Genomic DNA, 24492 nt, shown 5'->3' on the forward strand with positions numbered 1-24492 from the left:
CTTGTAAGTTTTGGATGATGTTTTAAGAAAAGGTGTAGACTAAGATGGTATTGTTAGTCTATTGTTAATCTGATACCCTGGTTCTGTTTGGCAGGTTGGTTCCTTTGAACATAATCTCACAACTGATCTTCTGAACCACTTGGTGTTTGTACAGAAGGTGTTCATGAAGGAAGTCAATGAAGTAATACAGAAAGTTTCTGGTAAGATGATCTAGTATCCTCTAGTATAGACGCAGGTTTGAAATAAAACTTGATTGGCAGTGAAAGGAAAGTGACCATGATCCTTGGAGCAACCAAGAGATCTTTATTGTGGTGGTGTCTGATCAACAGGGAAGAGAAAGAGAAAGCGAGAGAGAGAGCCAGGAAAGAGAGAGAGAGAGAAGGAGAGAGGGAGAGGTGTCGAGCAAAGCGCAAGAGAGAGAAAGTGAGAAAAGAAAGAGAGAGAGTTCTGGCAGGAGAGAGTTTTTATAGCCAAAATCTAATGGGGTCTCTGGGTCTGCAAGCTGCCTTATTGGTGAGCAGTGATTGGATCATACAGTGGTTGCTAAAAGTGTCATCTTCTGCCCTTAGGCAGATGGGGCAGGGGTCAGATGTGGGTCTCCATTGCACCAGACAGGTGGGGGTTGAGTGTCCAGCCTTGAGTGGGGTTGAGTGTTCAGCCTTGAGGCAAACACGTGATAAGGAACCAGACGGATGGGGGTCGAGTGTTCAGCCCACCCTGAAGCTAACATTTGTTCAGCCTGCACCGCAACTAACAGGCAGAACAAGAGCAAAATTAGATAGATCCATCAATTAATTGTAAAAGCAGATTTTCTTTGGAATTTTATTCTTACTACTTACATAGGGAAAATACCAGTTATTTTTTATTTCATTGAGCAAACAAAAAACAGCCAGTTTTCAAAGTAAGCGCCTGTGGTGCTTGATCGAATGTTGTGTTTGCTGAACCTCATGATTATATCACCTGAGCAGGCCCTGTCTGCAGAGCCACAGGAGAAGCTGAGAACTTTCCTGGCTGGTATCACCTTTTTGTTGAACAGTGTTTAATAGCAATGCTCTCAAAAATCCTCAAAATTTAGTTATTATTCTGTTTATAAAATTTAGTTATTATTCTGTTTACTATTTTTCTCTCATGACTTAATTCATTATATAATTCCAAGTGGAAATTTTGACCCTGTATAAATTATCTTTTGTGTGTGTGTGTGTGTGTGTGTGTGTGTGTGTGTGTGTGGTGGTGCTGCTGCTGGAGATAGAACACAGGGCCTTGTGCATGTGAGGCAAGCACTGTACCAACTGAGCTACACCCCCAGCCCAAATTATCTTGACAAATTACATCTAAGAGAGACAGTTAACTAACTCAGTAGTTACTTACTCAAAGCTTGAAAAACTTATGGCCCCAAGCAAGATGATGAGGAAGTTACAAATGTGGATAATACATTTAGCAGGCTTTAGGGAACTTGTATCTTGTTGGGAAGATTAGATTTTTTTACATGTGCTAATACAAAGTGTGAATGAACGAGAGAGAAAGTGTTAAAGGTATGAAGGGGAAAGAACACTTCATGGAAGAGGGCTTATCACTGAGGCCCTGATGGTGTAGGAATGATTTGAACTGAGGTTTGAGTATGTTTTACTTTTGATAGTTGAGTACATTTCAAAAGAAAATGAGACCGTGAGGAAAAATTGCAAGAAACTGGGAGAGAATGATATATTTATTTGCTGGCTTAAGAAAAGAATTGTGGGAGTATGAAGAAAATTGTGAAGACATGCCACTAGTTGTGAGGAGTGTTGGAGAAAAGACAGAAAGTGGAGAGTTGGATCAACAAGCAGCACTGGTGTCTAACTGCGTTGAGGAAAAAGACTGAGGGCCCATTCAGTTACTGCTTGCTGGAATCTGAAGATAGATGGTCCCTGCACTGAGGAACTTAGTCCAATTGATGAGGTAACAGGTAGAAGTCAAGAAAAAAACTATATAACAGAAGTGTGAGTTTTTTTGACACATGTCACATGAGAACGGATGCATCAAGGAGGCTTTGAATGAGCTGATATGCAACAAGGGACTATGAAGAGCACTTGGCACATGATAAGCACTCAGATCAACTCACTCTGTCTAGGTGGCAGGGTTGATGGAGGTATGTGCTTAGTTGAGAAGGCAGGAAATGACTAAGAGCAGATAGGAGTGAATTGCCAAAATCGTTATAGAAAAGGGAGTTCAGGGAACAGTGACCAAGGTGGGCTGTCATTTAGAATTCAGTAGAAAGCTGAGCCTCAGGATTTAGTGTTTAGAGAAAAGCAATGGAAAGTAAACACCATCCGCTGAAATGAGGGAGTGCAAGATTTCCGAATGATGTGGCAATAGAAAGAGGCACGTTTGAATGAAATGAGGGAGTGAGACATGGTAAGCCCAGCCTGGAACAGCAGGAGCTCTGTTGGCTTTGGAGGAAGGTGGAGAGGAGAAGGGGAGGAGTGGTCAGTAGCTGGCTGGATAAAGCCCAAGTCGGAGGTGGAGGGAGTACCTGATTACAAGTAGAAGACAAGGTACCAGGGTGCTGTAAATTTAGTGAAATATTTCAAGGAAAGAAGAGGCTTGCAGGGATGAGTCCTGTCTACACATTCTCCCAAGATACAGACGTATTTTTTCCTTGTAGATAAAAGTAACCCAAACCTTTAGTTTCTTAATCTCTCTTAGGTGGGGAGCAGCCTATTCCTCTCTGGAACGAACATGATGGAGCAGCAGATGGAGATAAGCCTAAAATTCTCCTCTATTCTCTGAACTTGCAGTTTAAGGTAAATTTAAATTATAATGGTACTTTTAGAAGTGCTGTATTACTTAATATATGCTTTTCACAAAAAATTATTTAATACATAAATTACCAAATTGAAAATAAAATAAACCGTATAATAATAATAATTATTATTATTATTAACTCAGAAAAATGGTTTAATGATTGTTTGAATATTCTCTAGGACTTTTTCCTGCTGTTTTTTTGTTTTGTTTTTTCCAGTGCTAGGGATTCAACTCAGGGCCTCACACATGCTAAGCAAACATTCTACCACTGCGCTCCATCCTTAGTCCCTCTATTAGTATTTTTATATATGTACATATTTATCTATTTTAAAAAACTTTGGGTATCTATCCATAATAGAATTTTTAGATCAACTTTATCTTCCTGAACAGCTGTATTATATGTTCTACAGTTGTAACAAACTTAACTACCCTCTTCTGATCAACATTTGATTTTTCTAATTAATGTAGTTGTAATTTATTCTCCAAGAGATAGTCTGTATACAGTAATACTGTAGGGATAGAATGCATTCCGACCATGCATGAGGTCAAGGGTTCAGTCCCCTACATAGGGGAGAAAAAAAGACTTTAATTGAAACCTTAATATTTCCAACAGTTAAAATATTAGTATTCTTAAAAATTATTCTTACCAAATAGTTATTTAATTTTAGTATATTAATGAACTCTCTAAATTTTAAATGGAAAATACTATAATGAAATTTAATGACTCAAAAAATCTTACTGACATGAGAAATTAAGGAATGTTCCTGGAGGTGGGGACAAGAAGATCTCCAGTTAACAGCCATCCTCAGCAATGGTGAGACACTAAGCAACTCAGTGAGACACTGTCTCTAAATAAAGTACAAAATAGGGCTGGGGATGGCTCAGTGGTCAAATGCCTCTGAGTTTAATCCCTGTTACCAAAAAATAAAAGGATGTTGCTGGCTTATCAGCTCCTTGGACAGATCCTGTACATATTTTTAGAACACCACTGTTTTATCTATCAGATACTGAAAGACTACATTTGAGTGAGTCTACTACATTATTGATTTAAGATTCTTTTCCCCCTACCCCATAACATATAATCTGCTAGGGTATCCAAGTAACAGCCACAACTCCATCAATGAGAGCTGTGAGATTCGAAACTGGACTGATTGAACTGGAGCTATCTAACCGACTTCAAACTAAAGCTTCACCGGGAAGTAGTAGCTATCTGAAATTGTTTGGTAAATGTCAAGTGGATTTAAATCTGGCATTAGGACAAATTGTCAAACATCAGGTGCGTACATATTATTGGTATTAGTACTGTGGCCTTTGAGTTTTGCATATCAGTTGGGACTACTTTAACTTATGTATGACTGTATTTATAAAGATATTTAGATAATTCTCTACAATTTCTGATTATAAATTCGAATGAAGGCTTTCTTCTTTTTTAACTTGTTTTAAAGGCCTACATTTTTTCTGTGGTGTTTCATCAAGTATTGTGGAAAGTATATTGCTGCAAGTGTAGTCACATGAAATTGAATCTTAGTATCTTCATACATATTTCTCTCTTTTTTAGTTTGTTAAACATTTTTTATTTCAATGTTTGTTATAAAATTAGTCAATACCTCAGTGTTTGCAAGTTTATAGTTTACCCTGAGAATATTTTTACATATAGTAATGTTGGATAGGAAAATTATTTTAAAAAGATCAGTTACTCAGATTTTTTATTTGATGAAAATTGTTTTGATGCTTATTGGAGATATTTTTAGATTTGTTTTCTTTTTGCTGAAAATTATGTCCATTTTAACCATTTTCCACCTCTTTGATTTGAAGGACCAATTAAAAAATGCCAACCACAGTTTGAAAATTGAATGGCTACATTCAAGATTATGTGGAGAAAAAATGAACAGAAACATTTTGTTTCTAGAAAAACATTTTTTCAAATGCAAATATGTTTTGGGAGCAAGAGTGTCTGATTATTTTGAGACATTTAATAAATGCTATTCGTAGTATGAACCTCATCCTAGCTTTTGTATGAACTTCATGACTTTGTATTTGCTTTTGCTTTTTCCTTGCAGTGTTAACCCAGGGCCTTATGCATGCTGGTCAAGTGCTCTACCACTGAGCCATACCCCCAGCCTAATTACCTCCAGTATGGCTATTCATGCTGTGTATTAATTTCACAAGCATTCAAATATACCAAATATAAGGACTGTATCATTGATGAAATTGAGAAAAATGTACTATAAGTTCTTTTGGTGCACAATATCAATAATGATGTTTAGTTTTATTAAAACATTTTTAATTATTTGATTTTATTGAGCTTTAAATTTGTTTTAGGTTTATGAGGAAGCTGGTTCTGATTTTCATCAAGTTGCCTATTTTAAAACTAGAATTGGATTAAGGAATGCCCTTCGAGAAGAAATCAGTGGTTCTTCAGATAGAGAAGCCGTGCTCATTACTTTGAACAGACCAATTGTTTATGCCCAACCTGTGGCCTTTGATAGAGGTGAGAATGAGTTAGTGATTGCTATCATAGAAATGTTTTGATGATGCTCAATAAAAATGATCTGTGTGAGCTAGGGGTGTGGCTCAGTGGTAGAGCACTCGCCTAGCATGTGTGAGGCAGTGGGTTCAATTCTGAACACCACGTATAAATAAACAAATAAAATAAAGGTCCATCAGCATCTTAAAAAACTCCTTTAGCCTTTATTCATTTATACTCTGAATTGCAAAGGACTTCCCTGAAGCACTCTGATATGCTTTAGAATAGTGATATATTGACACCCATCTAATAATTCTAAATTTTTACTTTTATAGTTTTTAGAATCCTTTTTTTAGCAAAGAAATTTTCTAGACTTGTTTATAAAATGGAAACAAAGGACATTTAAAAATATTATTTAATGTGATGAACATTGTTATCCAAAGTATATGAATGAAGACATGAATTGGTGTGAATATACTTTGTGTATTCACATATACATACCCATAATAGAGCAGAAAATTGCAAAATGCTTCTAAACTGTGTAATGTTTAATGGTAATGAAACTTCCAAGTTATATATAATCAAATAAAGGTATTATGTCCATCTACAACTAAAAACAAATTTTAAAAAATCATCTGTGATTTACCAATGTGAATGCTCAAAAGCTAAATGTCTCCTAATTCTGAAAGGTGAACATCCAAAAATAACTTCTTGCCTTTATGCTTCAGTTTTTAATTTATTTTACATTTTAAAGTTTTTTTGCTTTCTATATGGATAAATAGAAGTGTCTGATTTCTGAAATTTAATACTGAAATTTTTAGTATAAGTAAATAATACACTCACATGTTTTGGCACTGTATTTACTCATTTATTCTATCTACATTTAGACAATAGGATTCCTGCCCTCAAGAAACCTAGTTCAGTGGAAAGTCGAGACCAAAGTGGACACAGTTGGAGTTAGAGATGGCATGTTCTAAGGTGTGAGGGAGTCTTCCTGTGGTGCTTAGAGAAGAAACAGGTTCTTCACTAATTTTAAAGCTATAGTTTTCTGGGAGTGATTTTTATTATTCAGTAGGATTGTGCAACTGTTGAGGTTTACTTACCATAGTAAACCTTTACCAGCACTGATCTAACTTTTCTTTCTGCCTCCCCTTAATTCTTGAAAGCTGTGCTGTTCCAGGCCAACAAGGAGAGGAGAGCTGCTCTTAAGTGCCTTTGTGTCTCAAGGCTTAGCAGGGTTCCTGGCATATTGTAAGAACGAGCGTACATTTGCCAGAAGAGAATATGAATGACTGTATTTGAGCACTGGGGTCTAGGAAAATAGTGCATTGATTTTCTTAAACAAAAACAATGGGAAAGAAGGCTGAACAGGTAGAGTCTCACTAGTGTGGATTTAGCAAGTATGTTTAATCTGTTTACAAATGAGCCATTTGTGCAGCCAAGTAAGATTTCATTCAGTAGTAGCCTTCTTAGACTGATGATGAGATGTTTGTTAGGGAATTGCCTTTTGACAGTGTTAGGGTGAGATTCTGTTTTGGTAAATTCTGTGCATGTTTTTCATGTCACATTTCACCAGGCTTTCGTCAGCTTTCACCAACAACTCAGAGTTCTTTCTGTGCTTGGTGTCTGTGGCACAGTTCTCCCTTGTCCTCCTGCTTCTCTGGCCCCTCCATTTTTGTTATCTTTTTAGACTTCTCCTTCTGTATGGTGCCATGAAATGAAGAATTTTCTTAAGATCCCTTGTTAACAAACTTAAACTGTCTTTGACCTCTCTCTCTAAATTAAACTATTTTAATGTGTATTCCCAGCATTATGTACCTCTGTTTTTAGTGAGTGTTTAAAAGTAGTAACAGTAAGCCCTATAGATGAGTTCAAGGACCATGTCTATTTCTACCTGTTATTCCACCCAGGGCCTGGCATGTAAGGGGCAGTATACAAATCTAGAGCAAATGAATGGACCTGGATTTTCTTCTTTCTACTGCCATTATACAGCTGCTTGCTTTCTGCTTCGTTTTTTCATTGGATACGTTAAAAATTGTTGATGTATCCTCTTAGGTTCTTTCTAATTTTAAAGCTATAGTTTTCTGGGAGTGATTTTTATTATTCAGTAGGATTGTGCAACTGTTGAGGTTTACTTACCATAGTAAACCTTTACCAGCACTGATCTAACTTTTCTTTCTGCTTTCCCTTAATTCTTGAAAGCTGTGCTGTTTTGGCTGAATTATAAGGCTGCCTATGACAACTGGAATGAACAGCGAATGGCCTTGCACAAGGACATTCACATGGCCACAAAGGAAGTGGTAGACATGCTGCCTGGTATTCAGCAAACATCAGCCCAGGCCTTTGGCACTCTCTTTCTCCAGCTGACTGTGAATGACCTGGGAATTTGCCTGCCTATCACCAACACTGCTCAGGTACAAGGAGTCAGGTCATGTTCCTTTTATTCAGGACTAAAATCCAGGCATTTCAACTAACCATTTCTAAGAGTACTGAGTAAAGCAGTATCTTTTTAATGGAGAACAGTCTGCAGCTTGAGTTTAATGGTCATCAAGTAAGTCTGAACTCCTTCAGCCTTTATTCATTTATACTCTGAATTGCAAAGGACTTCCCTGAAGCACTCTGATATGCTTCAGAATAGTGATTAATTGACACCCATCTAATAATTCTAAATCCTTACTTTTATAAGTAGTTTTTAGAATCTTTTTTGTTGTTGTTTTTAGCAAAGAAATTTTCTAGACTTGTTTATAAAATGGAAACAAAGGAAATTTAAAAATAGTATTTAATGTGATGAATATTATTATCCAAAGTATATGAATGAAGGCATGAATTGGTGTGAATATACTTTGTGTATTCACATATACATACCCATAATAGAGCAGAAAATTCCAAAATGCTTCTAAACTGTGTAAGGTTTAATGGTAATGAAACTTCCAAGTTATATGTATACATGGATAAAGCCAGGGATATTCTTTTTGTAATTTTAGGACCAAGTCTCAGAAATACATTCATGTGTATGAATGGGAAAAGGCTCTGAGCACATGTCAGGCAGGAAGTCACAGTTATAACCATCAAATCTATATTTACTATGATAATTTAATTTACTTTAAATAACCTATGACCAGTGTTGGATGAATGTATCTTTTAGAATTCTGTTTGGCCAATAGTGTTAAGAAAAACTTTGGACTAAAGATGGGTAACATTGACATGTTGTGTTTAGGAACTGAAATGTAATCACTTTCTAAGTGGTTTTAATTAGTGCATAATAGTTATACATAATATTGAGGTTCATTTTGACATAACAAGCATGGAATATAATGTGCTCTAATTCAGTCCCCAGTGCTTCCCCTTTTCCTTTCCTCCTTCCTCCCCTGTTCCCCTTCCTCTGCTACTGATCTTTCTCCCATTTATTTATAGTTTATTTTTTTTAATTAGTGCATTATAGACATCCGTAAAGGTGAAGTTCGCTGTGGTGTGTTCATGTGTGTGCATAGGATAGCTTGGTCAGTTTCATGCCAGCATTCCTCCCTTTTCCTGTCCCTCCTCCCTCTTGCTCAGTCCCCTCCTCTACTCCTCTGATTGTTCCTCTGTTTTCACTGGGTCCCCACCCCTTGCTTTTTCTTATTTTTCAAAGAAAGAAAGGGGTTACCCATCTTTGAGAGAAAACATTGAACCCTGGACTTTCCGGGTCTGACTTATGAAATACGGTAGTTTTTTTAATGGCATGAGGGACAGAAGAGCTCAGGCTGTACACACCAGGAGTGGGTGTAAAAGAGTGCTCCCAACAAATAAAAGAGCGGCCACGTATATAAAAACAGATCATTAGAACTTTGCAAATTAAAAGAAAAAACGAACATGGCAGATGCATTTCCATCCATCAATTATTTATTTATTTAATTTATTTTTTTTAATTAGTTTTTAAAAATTTATATATCACAGCAGAATGCATTACAGTTCTTATTATACATATAGAGCACAAGTTTTCATCTCTCTGTTTGTATATAAAGTATGTTGACACCAATTCATGTCTTCATACATGTACTTTGGATAATGATGTCCATCACATTCCTCCATCATTGCTAACCCCCTGCCCCCTCCCTTCCCCTCCCACTTCTCTGCCCTATCTAGAGTTCATCTATTCCTCCCCTGCTCCCTCTCCCTACCCCACTATGAGTCAGCCTCTTTATATCAGAGAAAACATTTGGCATTTGGTTTTTTGGGATTGGCTAACTTCACTTAGCATTATCTTCTCCAGCTGCATCCATTTACCTGCAAATGCCATAATTTTTTTCTCTTTTATTGACTGGGAATTGAACTGGGGGGTGGGCATTTTACCACTTTGCTAAATCCCCACCTCTTTTATTTTTCTATGTTCTCAATAAGCTGCTGAGGGTCTGAGTTGCTGAGTCTGGCCTCAAACTTGCAATTCTCCCTTCTCAGCCTTCTGGGTCACTGGGATCTTTGGCATAGGCCACTATACCTGGCAGTAACAATTTAATTTTTGGAAGTATCTTTATAGGATGCTTTATAATAAGTATTTCTAGACTTGACCCTTTCTAGATTTTCATCTATATTATTTTTTTTTCATTTTAAAAATAAGTTTTACTGAGTATTAAGTGGCATAATATTATTGAACACATTTAATAATTCTATTGTATGTATCTGTTTATGTGTAACACAGACAATATATGTGCAATTAAATTTATAATAAGTTAATTTCATGCAATAACATTACATTTTAAGTGAATCAAACAATTCATGTACTGAAAATCAGAGCACATTGCAGTGAGCTCTTTTCTAGATATACAAAGGAGTGAAAAGTGACTGATTTCAATGCAAAGGACATCATAGGTGGGAAGTAGATTTTGTCAATTAAAGTGGGTAGGACTTGGGCAATTAACTGAGCTCTCTGTGCGTTTTTCTTTCTTTTAAGGCTTTCAAGTATTTCCCCCTAGGGGTTTACTTTTTTAAAAAGTTATTAATTAATCAATTAAATTAAGCATATATGTGATAGCAGAATGCATTTTGATTCATCGTACACAATTGCAGCATAACTTTTCACTTCTCTGGTTGTACACCATGTAACGTCGCACCATATGTGCAGTCATACATGTACCTAGGGTAATGATGTCCATCTCATTCCACCATTTTTCCTGCCCCCATGCACCCTCCCCTCCCTTAGCCCCCCTTTGCCTAATTAGTTTCTCCATCCCCCCTCCCGATCAGGGATCATCATCTACTTATCAGAGAGAACATTCAGCCTTTGGTTTTTTTGGGATTGGCTCACTTCACTTAGCATGATATTCTCTAGCTCCATCCATTTACCTGCAAATGCTATAATTTTTGTTTTCTTTTAAAGCCAAGTAATATTCCATTGTGTATATACGTGCATTCATCTACTGAAGGGCATCTAGGTTGTTTCCACAGTTTAGCTATTGAGAATTCAGCTGCTATAAACATCGATGTGGCTGCATTAACTATGGCATGCTGATTTTAAGTCCTTTGGGTGTAGACCAAGGAATGGGATAGCTGGGTCAAATGGTGGTTCCATTCCAAGTTTTCTAAGCAGTCTCCATACTGCTTTCCATATTGGCTGCACCAATTAATTTGCAGTCCTGCCAGCACTGTATGAGTGTATCTTTTCCCCCCACATCCTCACCAACCCTTATTGTTGTTTGTGTTCTTATTAGCTGCCATTCTGGTGGCATGAGATGAAATCTTAGTTTTGATTTGCATTTCTATAATTGCTAGAGATGTTGAACATTTTGTCATATGTTTGTTGATCGATTGTATATCTTCTTCTGAGATATACAATATCAGTTTGTTAGCCCATTTATGGACTGGGTTTTTTGTTTGTTTGTTTGTTTGATTGATTGTTTTACTTCTTTTTATATCCTGGAAATTAGTGCTGTATCTGACGTGCATGTGGAAAAAATTTGCTCCCAAAGTGTAGGCTCTGTATTCACCTCATTGATTGTTTCTTTTGCTGAGAAGCAGCTTTTTAGTTTGAGCCCATCCCATTTATTAATTCTGGATTTTATTTCTTGTGCTTTAGGAGTCTTGTTAAGGAAGTCGGGGCCTAAAGATCTGAGGATTTCTGAATTTAAAAATCATCACCTTTGTCTTACTTTTTCTTGAATGTCTTTCGCAGTCTAATCACACTGGGGACCTGGACACTGGTTCGGCCTTAGTATTGACCATCGAAAGCACTCTCATCACTGCTTGCTCTTCAGAGTCCTTGGTTAGCAAAGGGCATTTCAAAAACTTCTGCCTTCGTTTTGCTGATGGCTTTGAGACATCGTGGGATGACTGGAAACCAGAAATCCGTGGGGATCTGGTAATGAATGCCTGTGAGTGTCTTTCATATTCTATGTAAGGTTTAGAGTTTTAAAAAATAAAGCAGAGTCCTTATTTTTTTTTAATAAAGAAATGTCTAAGTATAGGAATGGTTTTTGACTTTGTGAAATAAGGACTATTTCTAGTGAAAGGTGACAAAACATATTTGTGAAAAGTAGTTGGGTAAATAAACCAACCTAGCATTCCTTTTGTGGTATGACATTTGAGTCTTCTGGTGTCCATTCATGAATGCAGCCAAATAAAGCCTCTTTGTTCCTTTTTGAAAGATAGTAATAGCTTTGTGAGACCCAGCTCATAAAACACAGAGCAGGTTGTACATTTCCAAGACTAGGAGACCTTGATTCATAGTGATGCGAATAAATCTGTACATCCAAATTTTTAGGAATATAGTGTGATGTATGAATTTCTCCAATTCCATCATTTTCCAGTTTGTATGTAACTAGTGCTGTGTTATAGGCTAGTTTGGAGTTATATCATTTATTTGTTGTCTATTTTAATATTTCAAATTATATTGCAGCAGAGTTAGTATAGCATCATTAGTCTTAATAATGAAAAAAAAATACACTGGAGAAATTGGAGGACTGTGAATAAAATCCCCAGCCAATCTTGTAAGTCAGGCAGTACTTACTTTTTAGGTGATATGCCATCATCATTTATGCTGTGGACTCCCGCATCTTTAACTGGAGGAAAATCTTTCCAGATCTGTATTTTTTTTTTTTTTTTGAGGAATGGGGAAACTTCTCATTTTTATGCTGATAATTGCAGTTCTGCATTCAATATTGACTCAGACTTAGATAAAATCACAGGTGAAATTCTTGGTTTTGATGTGTAGGGAAAGAAAGTTATCTTTCCTTCTACCCATTTAGGTTTTCTGCTGAGCCCCTATAACAAAAGACAGACCAATGACAGAAAGCATACAAATGTATTAATGTAAGTTCTATGCAACATGGGAGCCTTTATAAGGAAATGAAGACCCAAAGAAATGGCTCACCCTGAGTGTTCTTGTGGTAGATTGGATGAGCTCGGTTTGGTAGACAGAGAGCTCAGCAGAGCCCCTGTGTGCACAGTCCTCTCTGTGTCCCTACCTTTGCCTCCGGAGATAAGGGCCTTCCTGCAGGGATAGGGAGGGACCTCCCCATGACTGCTGACCTGCTTTAGAGGAAAAGCTGAGCACTTCTGCATTGCCAGGTGCTCAGATCCCTTCAGCTTTGAGTAGTCAGTGTACACCGCTATCATATTTTGGGGTAGTATGTCCTGAATCACTTTAAGTATTTTGCATTTAAATAATTCATAGGTTAACCATGGAATTTTTTTGAAATACTTCAGGTTTCTAAGACTTGATACCAAATACTCATGCCTGTTATTAAAAAGACCAAAAATAGCCTTCATTAGAAATCTTTACAGATTATCATTTTATATAATAGTTGTGGTTTTAAGAATCATTATAGCATATTTATGTCTTTTGTTTTGGGGGGGGCGGTTCTTATTAAAGGCAAAAAGGCAAAAATTAAACCTGTCAATTTTTATTAAGGTATTATCTTTACCATCCTTGAATTAATTAAAATTAATAGAGTGTATTTGGGAGAAAAGTAAAGGTACCATTTCCTTAATAGTTTGTCTTAGGGCTGAGCTGTGGGCTCAGTGGTAGCGCACTTGTCTGGCATGTTTGAGGCATTGGGTTTGATCCTTAGCACCACATAAAAATAAATAAATAAAATAAAGATATTGTGTTGATCTACAACTAAAAAAATATTTAAAAATGGTTTTTCTTAAAGTGCTTAAGAAATATGAAATAAAAAGTATTTCTCAGGGGTGTGGTTGTAGCTCAGTGGTAGCATGCTTGCCTTGTACATGTGAGACATTTAGGTTCCATCTTTAGCATCACATAAAAATAAGTAAAATAAAGCTGTTATGTCCATCTACAACTAAAAGAATTTTTTTAATATTCCTTAGACTCAGAATTAAAACATGTATTTTAGAAATTAATAAATAATATTCAGGGCCTCCGTATACTTTTTGCCAACACTACAGAACACTAACATCCTGGACATTGTAGTAGTATCATAGACTCGGTTTCAGAGTCTTTTTTAACCCGCTGTTGATCAGGTTTCTTGGGAGGAAGTTAAAGGGGATAGTTGTGTTATTGACATATAAAAATTATAAATGATATTGGATAAGTTAGTTGACTAGTGTCTAGCTTTTATTGATAGTAAGTATATTTGGATATAACTTTCATTTAAAATTTTTGAAGAAAGATGAATATAGGACAGAGAAATAAGTAGTGATCACATTATGCCTTAGAATTTTTGCTTTTTACACAGGTTGTTTTAAAAACATACTTTAGCCAAAAAAAAAAAAAAAAAGTGATCCAGTGAAATTTGCTTTCTAGGTGATTTTGGGGGGAGAAATCAACAAAAATAAGGACAATTTGTAAGGAGAGTTCCAAGGACCATGTAAATAGTTAGATTAGACCCATCTCATTACCATGTATGTGGGCCAGGTTGGGCAATTCCACCAGGAATTGCCATTCCAGGCACTGCAGTCACTGGCCCTTGTTAGCTTTGTGTCTCTGGCACAGAGAACCTGAGCATGAAGGGGAGGAGCCTCACATTTTCTAGCCCTCCTCTTCAGGATTTTGTTCCCCAAAACTCCTGTTTAATTAAAACTCCTTATTAATAAGTTCACCATGGCTCTGTGTCCTGTGAATTTATATAATTTTTAAAAAATAATCTGCCACTTCTTGGGATAGGACTTCCTAAAGTTTTCTATGTCCTTTTTATTTACCTGTTCTTAATTTCATGTGGCCTCAGTTATGTTGTTCACATTTCAAAGGGTTTTGTTTTCATTCTAGCATTCTTGGATTTGAAAAGTTAATGTAAATTCTGATTTGTACCTGTAGAATATAGAAGTAAATTAAGCAAATCTTTACCTGAAAGCCAAATCTAGGATTTTCTTAATGTAGAATTTGTGTGCGAGACACAGGTAGTATATGGTTCAAAAATATAGATTGTAAAGTTATTAGTAATATTTTTAAAGACATAATATAAATTGTCATTTAATAATAAGTAGACCCTTTCTTACTAACTGAATTGTAGCATGTCTAAGTTAAGATTTTTCTATTTTGAAAAAATTTAAGGAATGTCAAATTCAATACCAAAGTTCCTAGAAAACAAATGGCAAGTAAACACTTGAATTCCAATTTAGGATCCAAAAGGAGTTATAAGAGGACATTTCATTTTAGACTATGTACTATGAAGTTTAGATTGACATTCAGTTTCTAATACAGATTACTAAGAAAAGCCTTAATTCTATCTTTAGAGTTTACTGTGTTAAAAAATTTTTCAAGCATGATATGTCCTTTATGGTTGAAAACTGTTGAATCTATCCAACCTCTCTTTTAAGTTAACAGATTTAAAGATAGGTGATATTAAATGTTTCCTAGTTGGAATCAGTTATCTTCTAAGAGTAGCTCCATGACCTTGAGATTGACATCATGGCAGTCATTTTCTCTCATAAAAAGAAGACAAACTGATGGATCATGTCTTTGACCTAATACAGAGTTCTGCTGTTAAAAAGTCACGTTTAAATCGTTTGCATTCTGAAGGTACCATTGATTTATGCTGGCACAGATTGTCCTGGCATCCTGGATGTTGGTGGAAAGCCATCTAGACTCTCAGAGCCCACCACATGTTGTGACTCTGAGGAGGAAATCATGTGCAGCTGCAGGTCGGTTGTGGAATAGGTCTGCTGTGTCATTTCAGGAGCCTTCCATCCCACAAATGAGGGACTGAACCCACAGGGCTCACACCCTTGTTTGTATTTGGTCATTGGATATGCTGTTTAATCACAGGCTTATTTGTACTGAAAACTATTTTGGGGTCTTTTTGTAGGTGTAGTTCCAGATGGTACCTATGAAGTATGCTCAAGGACCACAGGACAAGCAGCAGCTGGTAGGTTCATAATCAGTATTACTTTTGCTACATATGTCATGTAAAAGTGTGTATGTTTTTATTTCTCTTTTCATAAAGTTGGGCAGGGTGAACTTAAAGGTAGATGTTTATTTAAGGGCCCTTAAAATGTTGAAGAGGTGGAAACTGATGGGTTAGTAGCTTTGCCTTCTCTGGGTGCTATGTCCTGTTGTCCTCCCCAGCCTTAGCCTCAGTGCTGATCCTGAGTAAGTGACTTCAGAACTGGAAGTTAGGAACCTGCCAGTAGCACTCTCAGGAGGAAAGGGTGATCACAGAAGCTCACACACGCGCGCGCACACACATTTGTCAGGACTCGTAGCCACAAATGACCACAGCCCACTCGAGCTAGCTGAACCAAGAGGGGAGCTTATCAAAAGGATATTTGCAGATTAGAATTAAGTTTAGGAATTGCCATCTCAGGGAAGAGAATTAATGCGGTCAATTTAGAGACCCTCAGAAACTGCTGGGACTTCGATCCAGCTGTCATATAGCTTGCTCTGGCTCTTGCTCTCTGGCTTCCTCATTTCTTTTTTATCATTTTTTTTTTTTTAACTGATAACCTCCATTCTCCACTCTCAGTCATCAGAGAGCTCAAGCTCAGAAAAGATTTTTCTTTTTCCAGCTTTGACATTTACCTAAACTAATTACCTGTTAATTCTGTCTAATGAAGTAGGGTCATGACAGTCCCTGATATCACCATGGAAGGGCAGTTTAGGGGTAGAAGAGGACATCTGTACTTTTCAGGATCAAGGAAGAGACAGTAGGTGTCCACTTAGTACTGTACAGGTAATGGAAATTATGCATAAATAGCCTAATTTTTATGACAGATTTAGGTGAAAAATACTAGTTACAATATGTGGCCAGCATGTACTTTATTACATACACGTAGGATTATTTAAATCCCTGTAGTCAGTATTTCCATAAATGTCCCTTCTTCACCTGAACAGAGAGCAGTAGTGCTGGGACCTGGACGCTCAACGTGCTATGGAAAATGTGTGGGATCGATGTCCACATGGACCCTAACATCGGCAAGAGGCTCAATGCCCTGGGCAACACCCTCACAACACTGACTGGTGAGGAGGACATCGATGACATTGCTGACCTGAATTCAATGAACATAGCTGACCTGTCTGATGAGGATGAAGTCGATACCATGTCTCCCACTATCCACTCTGTAAGTAAAGTCCTTGTTGGGAATTGCAGGAGTGGCTCTTACATGACACAGGGATATAATTAGCGCAATGTTATTTATATCATCGTTGCTATTTATGGAGGAAGAGAAGGGAGTGGTGGTGCCCTGCGTCTCCATTTCATAATGTTGCCCTTTGAGTTCTGTGTTTCATGATGACTTGTCATCCAGCTGTGCCTCACCTGCAGGAGTGTAATGACTGTAAAGTGAAGTGCAGGCAAGTGTCTAGAGACAGCCAGGAGATGGGTGGGTGTCTAGGCTCTCTGGCTGCCTCATGTGAAGAGATGCTCATAGACATTGTGGGGTTTTTTGGTGATGAAAATGTTCCCAGCCAAGAGAGTGATAATTATCACACAATTTTGTAAATATGCTAAAACCCATTGAATCGTACATTTTAAATAGGTGAATTTTAAATGGAATGTGAATTATATTGTAATGAAGATTTTTAATAAGAATCTCAAAAAAACCAAAGTGCACACACAAAATGAAAGTATACATTTTAAAAATACGCATTTCCATCTATACTATACAACCTATAGTAGTAAATTATTTAACTATTATACCACATAATAATTCTGTTCTTGGAAATAAATTCTTTAAAAATTAATATTATTGTTTATTATTTAGAGTTCAGATGGAAATTCAGTAAGTGGAGATGGCCACAAGCTCACCTTTGGGCAGCGACTTGTAAATCACCTACTAGGTCTGACGCCCCCAAATCAGCGCTATTCTGTTCCTGCAGAGTTTCTGTGTGACCCAGAGATGGGGGGCTCCCATCAGTCTAGCCAGTCTCATTTGAAAGCATGCAGAGCACATTCATGGGGAAATGTAGGTAGCAATTAGATTGCTTATGAAAATGAAGGGATTCAAATCAATGAAGAATGCCAATCATCTTAATGTATACAGCTATGATTCTTGCATGCATTCTTTGATTTAGGTTGTTAATTTTGTAGTATAGATTTGTTCTGTGAACTGACTGGGGATGTTGATACATATGCTTTTGGTTTTTCAGGAAGCTGTAGATTATCGAAGACAAGGAGCATCCTCCAGCCAGCCAGGAGAGCTCAGAGGAAGAAAAATTATGAAGCGTTTAGTGGATATCAGAGAACTGAATGAACAGGCCAAAGTAATAGATGACCTTAAGTATGTGTTTTGAGTTTTGGTTTAATGCAGTATTCTCTAATAATAGAACCACAGGATACTAAATATGGAGGAAACTTGATTTAGGGTAATACAAACCCTTTAGTTCATTAGCAAGATCACCAAGCTCCAGAGAAGTTTAATAATTTGCCTAAGATCACAGGTTCATTGGTGATAAAATGAGACCTAAAATCCTAGTCTCACACTCATTTCTGACCAGTTTAGACTGACTGTATCACATGTACATGTTGCCACATATGCATATACACTCTCTTGTGTCTTTACGTGCATTTACAAATGTATGCATTACATATTGCTAGCACTATTTTTGGAATGAAATTTTTTAAGTATATATTTTTCTTAGTTGTAGATGGATAAATACCTTTATTTTGTTTATTTATCTTTATGTGGTGCTGAGGATCAAACCCAGTGTCTCACACATGTGAGGAAAGTACTCTACCACTGAGCCACAACCCTAGCCCTGGAATGAAATTTTTTAGAGAAGAAAAAATTACCATTTGTTAACTGCTTATTGTGAGTTTGATATGTCATCTCAATTTATTCACACAACATTTCTGTGAGATAAGATGGCACCCACGTTTATTGATGGAAAAATTGGCTCAGAGTAATTAAAAAATTGAAACCTGACCTTGGGTGTATCTGATTTGAAAGTTTATTTTTTCGTCCCATTCTTTGCCTGCCTGAATTATCAGTTCTTTAGAATTAAAGTAGGAGTAGGAATGAGTAGGTAGTTGTAATCTTTTCTGTTTCTTACTGAATATTACTAAGTAATACCTCCTTTATAAGAATAAATATTCTCTTTGCTGAACTTTGGAACTTTATCTTCCCAAAAGTTAATGGTCATGCCTCATCTTCTCTAATCTTCATATACCTGTATCCTGTGGTTGGTTGTTTGTTGTGCATTCAAAGACTTATTCACAGATGCATTTTATACAGTGAAAAGTGTTGCCTAAAAACTTGTCTGGAAATTACCATGTACTGATTCACATTTTCTTTTCTCTTTCTTTTTTCTTTTTTTGGTACCAGGGATTGAACCCAGGGGCACTTAACCACTGAGTCACATCCCCAGCCCTTTTTGTATTTTATTTAGAGATCAGGTCTCACTGAGTTGTTCAGGGCCTCACTAAGTTTCTGAGGTTGGCTTTGAACTCCTACCTCAGCCTCCTGATCTGCTGGGATTACAGGTGTATGTCACCACACCCCGCCGGTGATTCACATTTTCCTGTTGACTTTCATTACAGTTTGTTTTATTCTCAGGGGGTAGGGGAATGACTTGAAGCAAAATATATTCATTTTTCCAAAATATTACCAAAGGCTTATATTTTATGTAGAATTTTACACAGACTTTTTTTTAAAAAAACAGAGTGGTCTGTTTATTTATTTATTTATTTTTTATGTGATACTGGAAATCAAACCCAGTGCCTCATACATGCTAGGCAAGCTCTCTACCATTGAGCCACAACCCCATCCCTGTAGAGACTTTTGATACAGCAGTGGGTAAGAAGCATTTCCTCAGCTGAGCTTGGTGGTACATGTCTGTCGTCGCAGTGACTTGGGAGGCTGAGCAGGAGGGTTTCAGGTTCAAAGCCTACCTTAGCAAATTGGCAAGACCCTATCTCAAAAAAAGAAAGAAAAGAAAGGAATGAGGATATAACTAGGTGGTAAGTGCTCCTGAGTTCAGTCCCCAGCGTTGGGGGATGGGAAGCATTTGTTCAGCTGTTATATGGGTTGTTGTTTTGTTTTACAGTTTTAGCCTGTTCATACATAATCATTGGTATTCTGACAAGTGAGAGAATGAAAAAAGAGCAAGTAAATGTCAGTTTTACTTTGTTGCTTCTTTACAATAATGGCCATATTTGCTTGGCATTTAGAAAATTAGGTGCAAGTGAAGGAACCATAAACCAGGAAATTCAACGTTACCAGCAGTTAGAATCTGTGGCTGTAAATGATATTCGAAGAGATGTTCGGAAAAAATTACGGAGGTCCAGTATGAGAGTGAGTAAATGTTTAAATGTTTAAAAAGAATTTTATTAGACTTTTTTTACCATAGCTATGGCAAAGTCTATGTTCCCTTTTCTTGCACCGCTGGGGGCCATACCACCTGGTGTGCATGTTTCAGACCTGTTCTGAACCAGGCACTGTTTAGTAAAGCACTTTCCATTGAACATCCTAATCCACTACAGTCCTGTGAAGTGGCTCTTAGTATTTTCCCATTTTTCAAGATGAGGAAATGGGGGCACAGAGGTCAGGTAATTTGTCCAGGAGTATACAGTCTCACGTAAGGTATGTAAGAGTGTATGTAATCTGGCGATGTGACCACTGACCTGGGGGGGACGGGGTGAAACCCAGGTGGTGGGACTCCATCTACGTCAGGCCGTTGTCCCTGGATTTTCCCTGCCCTTCATGATATCACACTTGCTTCTTAGTCGCTAGTGTGAACTCTGTGAAAAATATGAATTTCTTTGGAGATGTCTCCTCTTTCCTACCTGAATTTACCTCAGCCATCACTTTCCCCTTTTCAGCTTTATTTACCTTTTAAAATAAGTATGGTTTATTGAGCAGTTTTAAGTTCACAGCAAAATTAAGAGGTAAATATAAAGATTTTCCTGGTAACATCTGTAATTGGAAAATCTGAAATCCAAAATGCTCGAACATGGAAACCTCTTGAGTGGTGTTGTCTTCTAGGTAGTGTCTAGTGTCTCTTTTCCACTGAGGTCTACAGTCATGTGAGGTGATCCTGGTGAAGAACACGGGTCCACTGCGGCCAAGGTCCATGCGTCTGCATGTTGAGGCTCAGCTATTCCTGCACCATGGGTTGAAAAGACTGTGCTCAGGGTGCTACCTTTGTTCCTCTCATAGAGATGCGTTGACTACACTTGGATGTTCTGATTCTGTCTGGTTTGTTCCATTGATCTGTTGGTTCATTCTTTTGCTAAAAGTACACTACTTGATTAGGGTAATATCAATATTACAGTTTTGTTCTTCAGTATTATGTTGACTATTTTTGGGTCTTCTCTCTCACCCTGTGCACTTTAGAATCTTCTTGTGTACATCCACAAAACAGCATGCTGGGATTTTGATTGGGATGGAATTGAATCTAATTAATTGCAAGGAATGGACATCCCAACAATATTATGTCTTCTAACATGATCATAGAATATTTCTCTCCCCATTTTATTTCTTTCATCAGAATTTTATAGTTTTCCTCATACAGATCTTGTTCGTGTTTTGTTGGATTTATAACTAAGTATTTCCTTTTTGTGGATGCAAGAGTAAATTATGTTTCTAATTGCAAAGTCCACTTGTCCATTGTTGGTAAATAGGAAAGCAATTGTACATTAACTTCTGTGTCCTGCAACCTTGCTATAATTGCTTATTAATTTCAGGACATTTTTGTCAATTCTTGTAGATTTTTACATAGACAATCATGTCACTTGTGAACCAAGACAGTTTTATTTCTTCTTTCCTATTCTGTGTACCTTTCAGCACATTAGCTAGTCCTTCCAAAACAGTGTCAAAAAGAGAGGCTATTGTTGGTCAGCTTTCCTTTACTGTGGCAAATACCTGACGTCATCACCTTAAAAGGAAGAGATATGCATTTTGTCTCAGAGTCTTAGAGGTCTCAGTAAATGGCCTCTTGGCCCTATTGCTTTGGGTCTGTGGAGTCACAGTACAATATGGCAGAAGCTAGTGGCAGAGAAACTGGGGAGTGGGGGGAGAGCTGAGGTCCCAACATCCTCGTCAGGGGCCTGCCCCCATGACCTAACTTTTACTAGACCTCAGCTTCTAAAGGTCACACCATCTCCCAGTGGTCCAGGCTGGGCACGGGTCTCCAACACCAGGCCCTTTGGGGGACATTGCAGTCCAGATCCAGGCTACAGAAGAGGCGTTCCTTACCCGCTCCTAATCTTAGTGGAAGAGCTTTGAATTTACTGCCATTACTATGATGTTAATTGTATGGATTTTTGTATATATTCATTATCAAATTAAGGAAGTTTACCTTTGCTCCTGGTTTGGTGAAAGGTTTTATTCATGTTGGATTTTGGCAAATATTTTTCAGCATCCATTACTATGGCTGCATGACTTTTCTGTTTTAACATGGATGGATTACACTGATTGATGTTTGAATGTTCAACCACTGTTGCATACTTGGGATAATTTCTACCTGATTGTGGTGTATTATTCTCTTTGTACATTCTCTTTGTTGGGTTTGACTTGACTTGCTAAAACTTTATGGAGGATTTTTTCATCCATATTTAGAGAAGATACTGGTTTATTGTTTTTCTTTCTTGTAATGTCTTTGCCTGGTTTTGGAATCAGGCAGTGTGGCCGCATAGATGAGTGAGGTCTTATTCCACTGCTGCTACCTTCTGAAAGAGATCGTGGGTAAGTGGTTTACATTTCTTCTTTAAATGTCACTTGCACCAGTTGCTTTCTGTTTTAGAAAGTTATTAGTTATTAATTTAGTTTGTGATAGATATGGGCCCATTCAGATTTTCTATTTCTTGTGTGAATTTTGACAAATGATATCTTTCAAAAAATTGGTTCATTTCATCTGGCTTATCAGATTTTGAGGCATAGAGTTGTTCATAGTATGTCTTGACTTTTAATGTTCATAGTCTGTAACTATGTTCTTTCCTTCCTTACTAAGTAATCCAGTATTTTCATAGCCTCTCCTATTGATTTTATTGGATCTTTTTAAAGAACAAGGTTTTGGTTTTATTAATCTATCGATTTCCTCTTTCAGTTTTGTTGCTTTTTGTTTTTAATGTTTTTTTGTTCTTAATTGGATTTAATTTTTAATTGCTTTTCTAGTTTCCTAAGGAGGAAGCTCATACAATTGATTTTTTCCCCATTTTTTAATTTGTTCTACTTTGTTACGTACGACAGCAGAATGCATTTCAATTTGTTGTGCATAAATAGAACACAATATTTCAATTCTCTGGTTGTACACAATGTAGAGTCTAGGGTAATGATGTCTGTCTCGTCTTTCCTGCCCCCATGTCTTCCCCCTCCCCACTCCTCCCCTTAACCCAGTCCAAAGTTCCTCCATTCCCCCCATCTCCCCATTATGACTTAGCATCCACTTATCAGAGAACATTCGGATTTTGGTATTTGCTTATTTCACTTAACATACTATTCTTCAACTCCATCCATTTACCTGCAAATGCCATAATTTTTCTTATGTTTTAAGGCTGAGTACTGTTCCATTGTGTATATACACCACAGTTTCTTTATCCATTCATCTACTGAAGGGCATCTAAGTTGTTTCCACAGTTTAGCTATTGTGAATTGAGCTGTTGTGAACATTGATGTGGCTGTGTCACTATAGTATGCTGATTTTAAGTCCTTTGGTAATAGACTGAGGAGCGGGATAGCTGGGTTAAATGGTGGTTCCATTCCAAGTTTTCTAAGCAATCTCTATACTGCTTTCCAAAGTGGTTGCTCCAATTTGTAGTCCCACCAGTAGTGTATGAGTGTGCCTTTGTCCCCACATCCTCGCCAACACTTATTTTTGCTTGTGTTCTTCATGATTGCCATTGTGACTGGAGTGAGATGAAATCTTAGTTTTGATTTGCATTTCTCTAATTATTAGAGTAGTTGAACATTTTTTCATATATTTGTTGATTGCTTGTATATATATGTGTGTGTGTGTGTGTGTGTGTGTGTGTGTGTGTTGCTTGAGAAGTGACAGTTGATTTTAGATCTTCCTTCTGGCTTCCATGCATCTCCCAGATTTTCATACATTGTGTTCTCATTTTATTTTTAAAATATTTTAAATTTAAATGTCTCTTGCGATTTCTTCGTTAACCCCATGCTATTCTGAAGTATGTTGTTTGATCTCAGTGTATTTTTGGATTTTCCAGGTAGCCACCTGAGAGTTGAAGGGACACCCACATAGGCATATGTCATATGTGTATTATATATGCCTGTGTGTGGGGGTTGTTCCATATCTCTGTCCATGTGTCTCTCTATTTTACATTGTTGTCGGAGAACACACACTCTGTGGTTTCTGTTCTTTAAATTTAGTGCCGCGACCCCTCGCCGGCAAGGGAAAACACGACACAGGATTCTTCTTTCAGCAGTTTATTCAGGCCTTGAGTCATGTATCATCTTCTAGTGACCCCTCGCCGAGCGCCCAAGCACAGCCTAATAAAGCCTCCAGCATACCAATCTTAAGCTGCCACGTGGACCTTTCTCATAGGGTGGTAAGGGATTGCGTGCCAATTCTCCATATTAGGAGTTGTTTATCACAGGCCACAGTGGAAGCCGGCGCCATCTTCTAATGGCGGCCACGGTCTAATTAGAACGGCTCACCACAGTTCCCCCTTCTGTTTTATAAAACAATGCAGGCGAAAGTAGAGGTCCTATCCCACTGTGCAGAAGTGGCTGCAATGTATGGTTCAGTCCTAAGGAGGGCCCTTCCCTAGACCTGGTCCCATATCAGCCGACGCCTTTTTTCGTAGGGCGGGGCGTGGACGTCAAACCCGCATGCAATAGGACATGCTTTCCTTGAGGTCCGTTGAGGGATCACTCAAGTGCAGTGCCTTGCCTCGCATCCTGCATCGTGA

At 37.5% G+C, this 24492-nt stretch overlaps 1 protein-coding gene across 12 annotated transcripts in view; it reads left to right on the forward strand.

Moving 5' to 3' along the window:
* Positions 1 to 24492, forward strand: part of Bltp1 (bridge-like lipid transfer protein family member 1) — a 203334-nt gene that overhangs the window by 135603 nt on the left and 43239 nt on the right. For 9 of the 12 annotated variants that reach the window (XM_048812004.1, XM_048812005.1, XM_048812000.1 and 6 more), the window contains 11 exons: positions 95 to 200; positions 2683 to 2780; positions 3872 to 4057; positions 5104 to 5272; positions 7451 to 7662; positions 11397 to 11595; positions 15493 to 15552; positions 16518 to 16744; positions 17387 to 17587; positions 17772 to 17902; positions 19792 to 19915. In XM_048812004.1, the coding sequence (XP_048667961.1) occupies positions 95 to 200; positions 2683 to 2780; positions 3872 to 4057; positions 5104 to 5272; positions 7451 to 7662; positions 11397 to 11595; positions 15493 to 15552; positions 16518 to 16744; positions 17387 to 17587; positions 17772 to 17902; positions 19792 to 19915 (1713 nt within the window). The remainder of the gene's footprint in view (positions 1 to 94; positions 201 to 2682; positions 2781 to 3871; positions 4058 to 5103; positions 5273 to 7450; positions 7663 to 11396; positions 11596 to 15492; positions 15553 to 16517; positions 16745 to 17386; positions 17588 to 17771; positions 17903 to 19791; positions 19916 to 24492) is intronic. The other 3 variants (XM_048812002.1, XM_048812003.1, XM_048812006.1) reach the window with 1 other exon arrangement.

The sequence above is a fragment of the Marmota marmota genome, unplaced genomic scaffold, assembly GCF_001458135.2.
Source record: "Marmota marmota marmota unplaced genomic scaffold, marMar, whole genome shotgun sequence".
NCBI classification, from domain to species: Eukaryota; Metazoa; Chordata; class Mammalia; order Rodentia; family Sciuridae; genus Marmota; species Marmota marmota.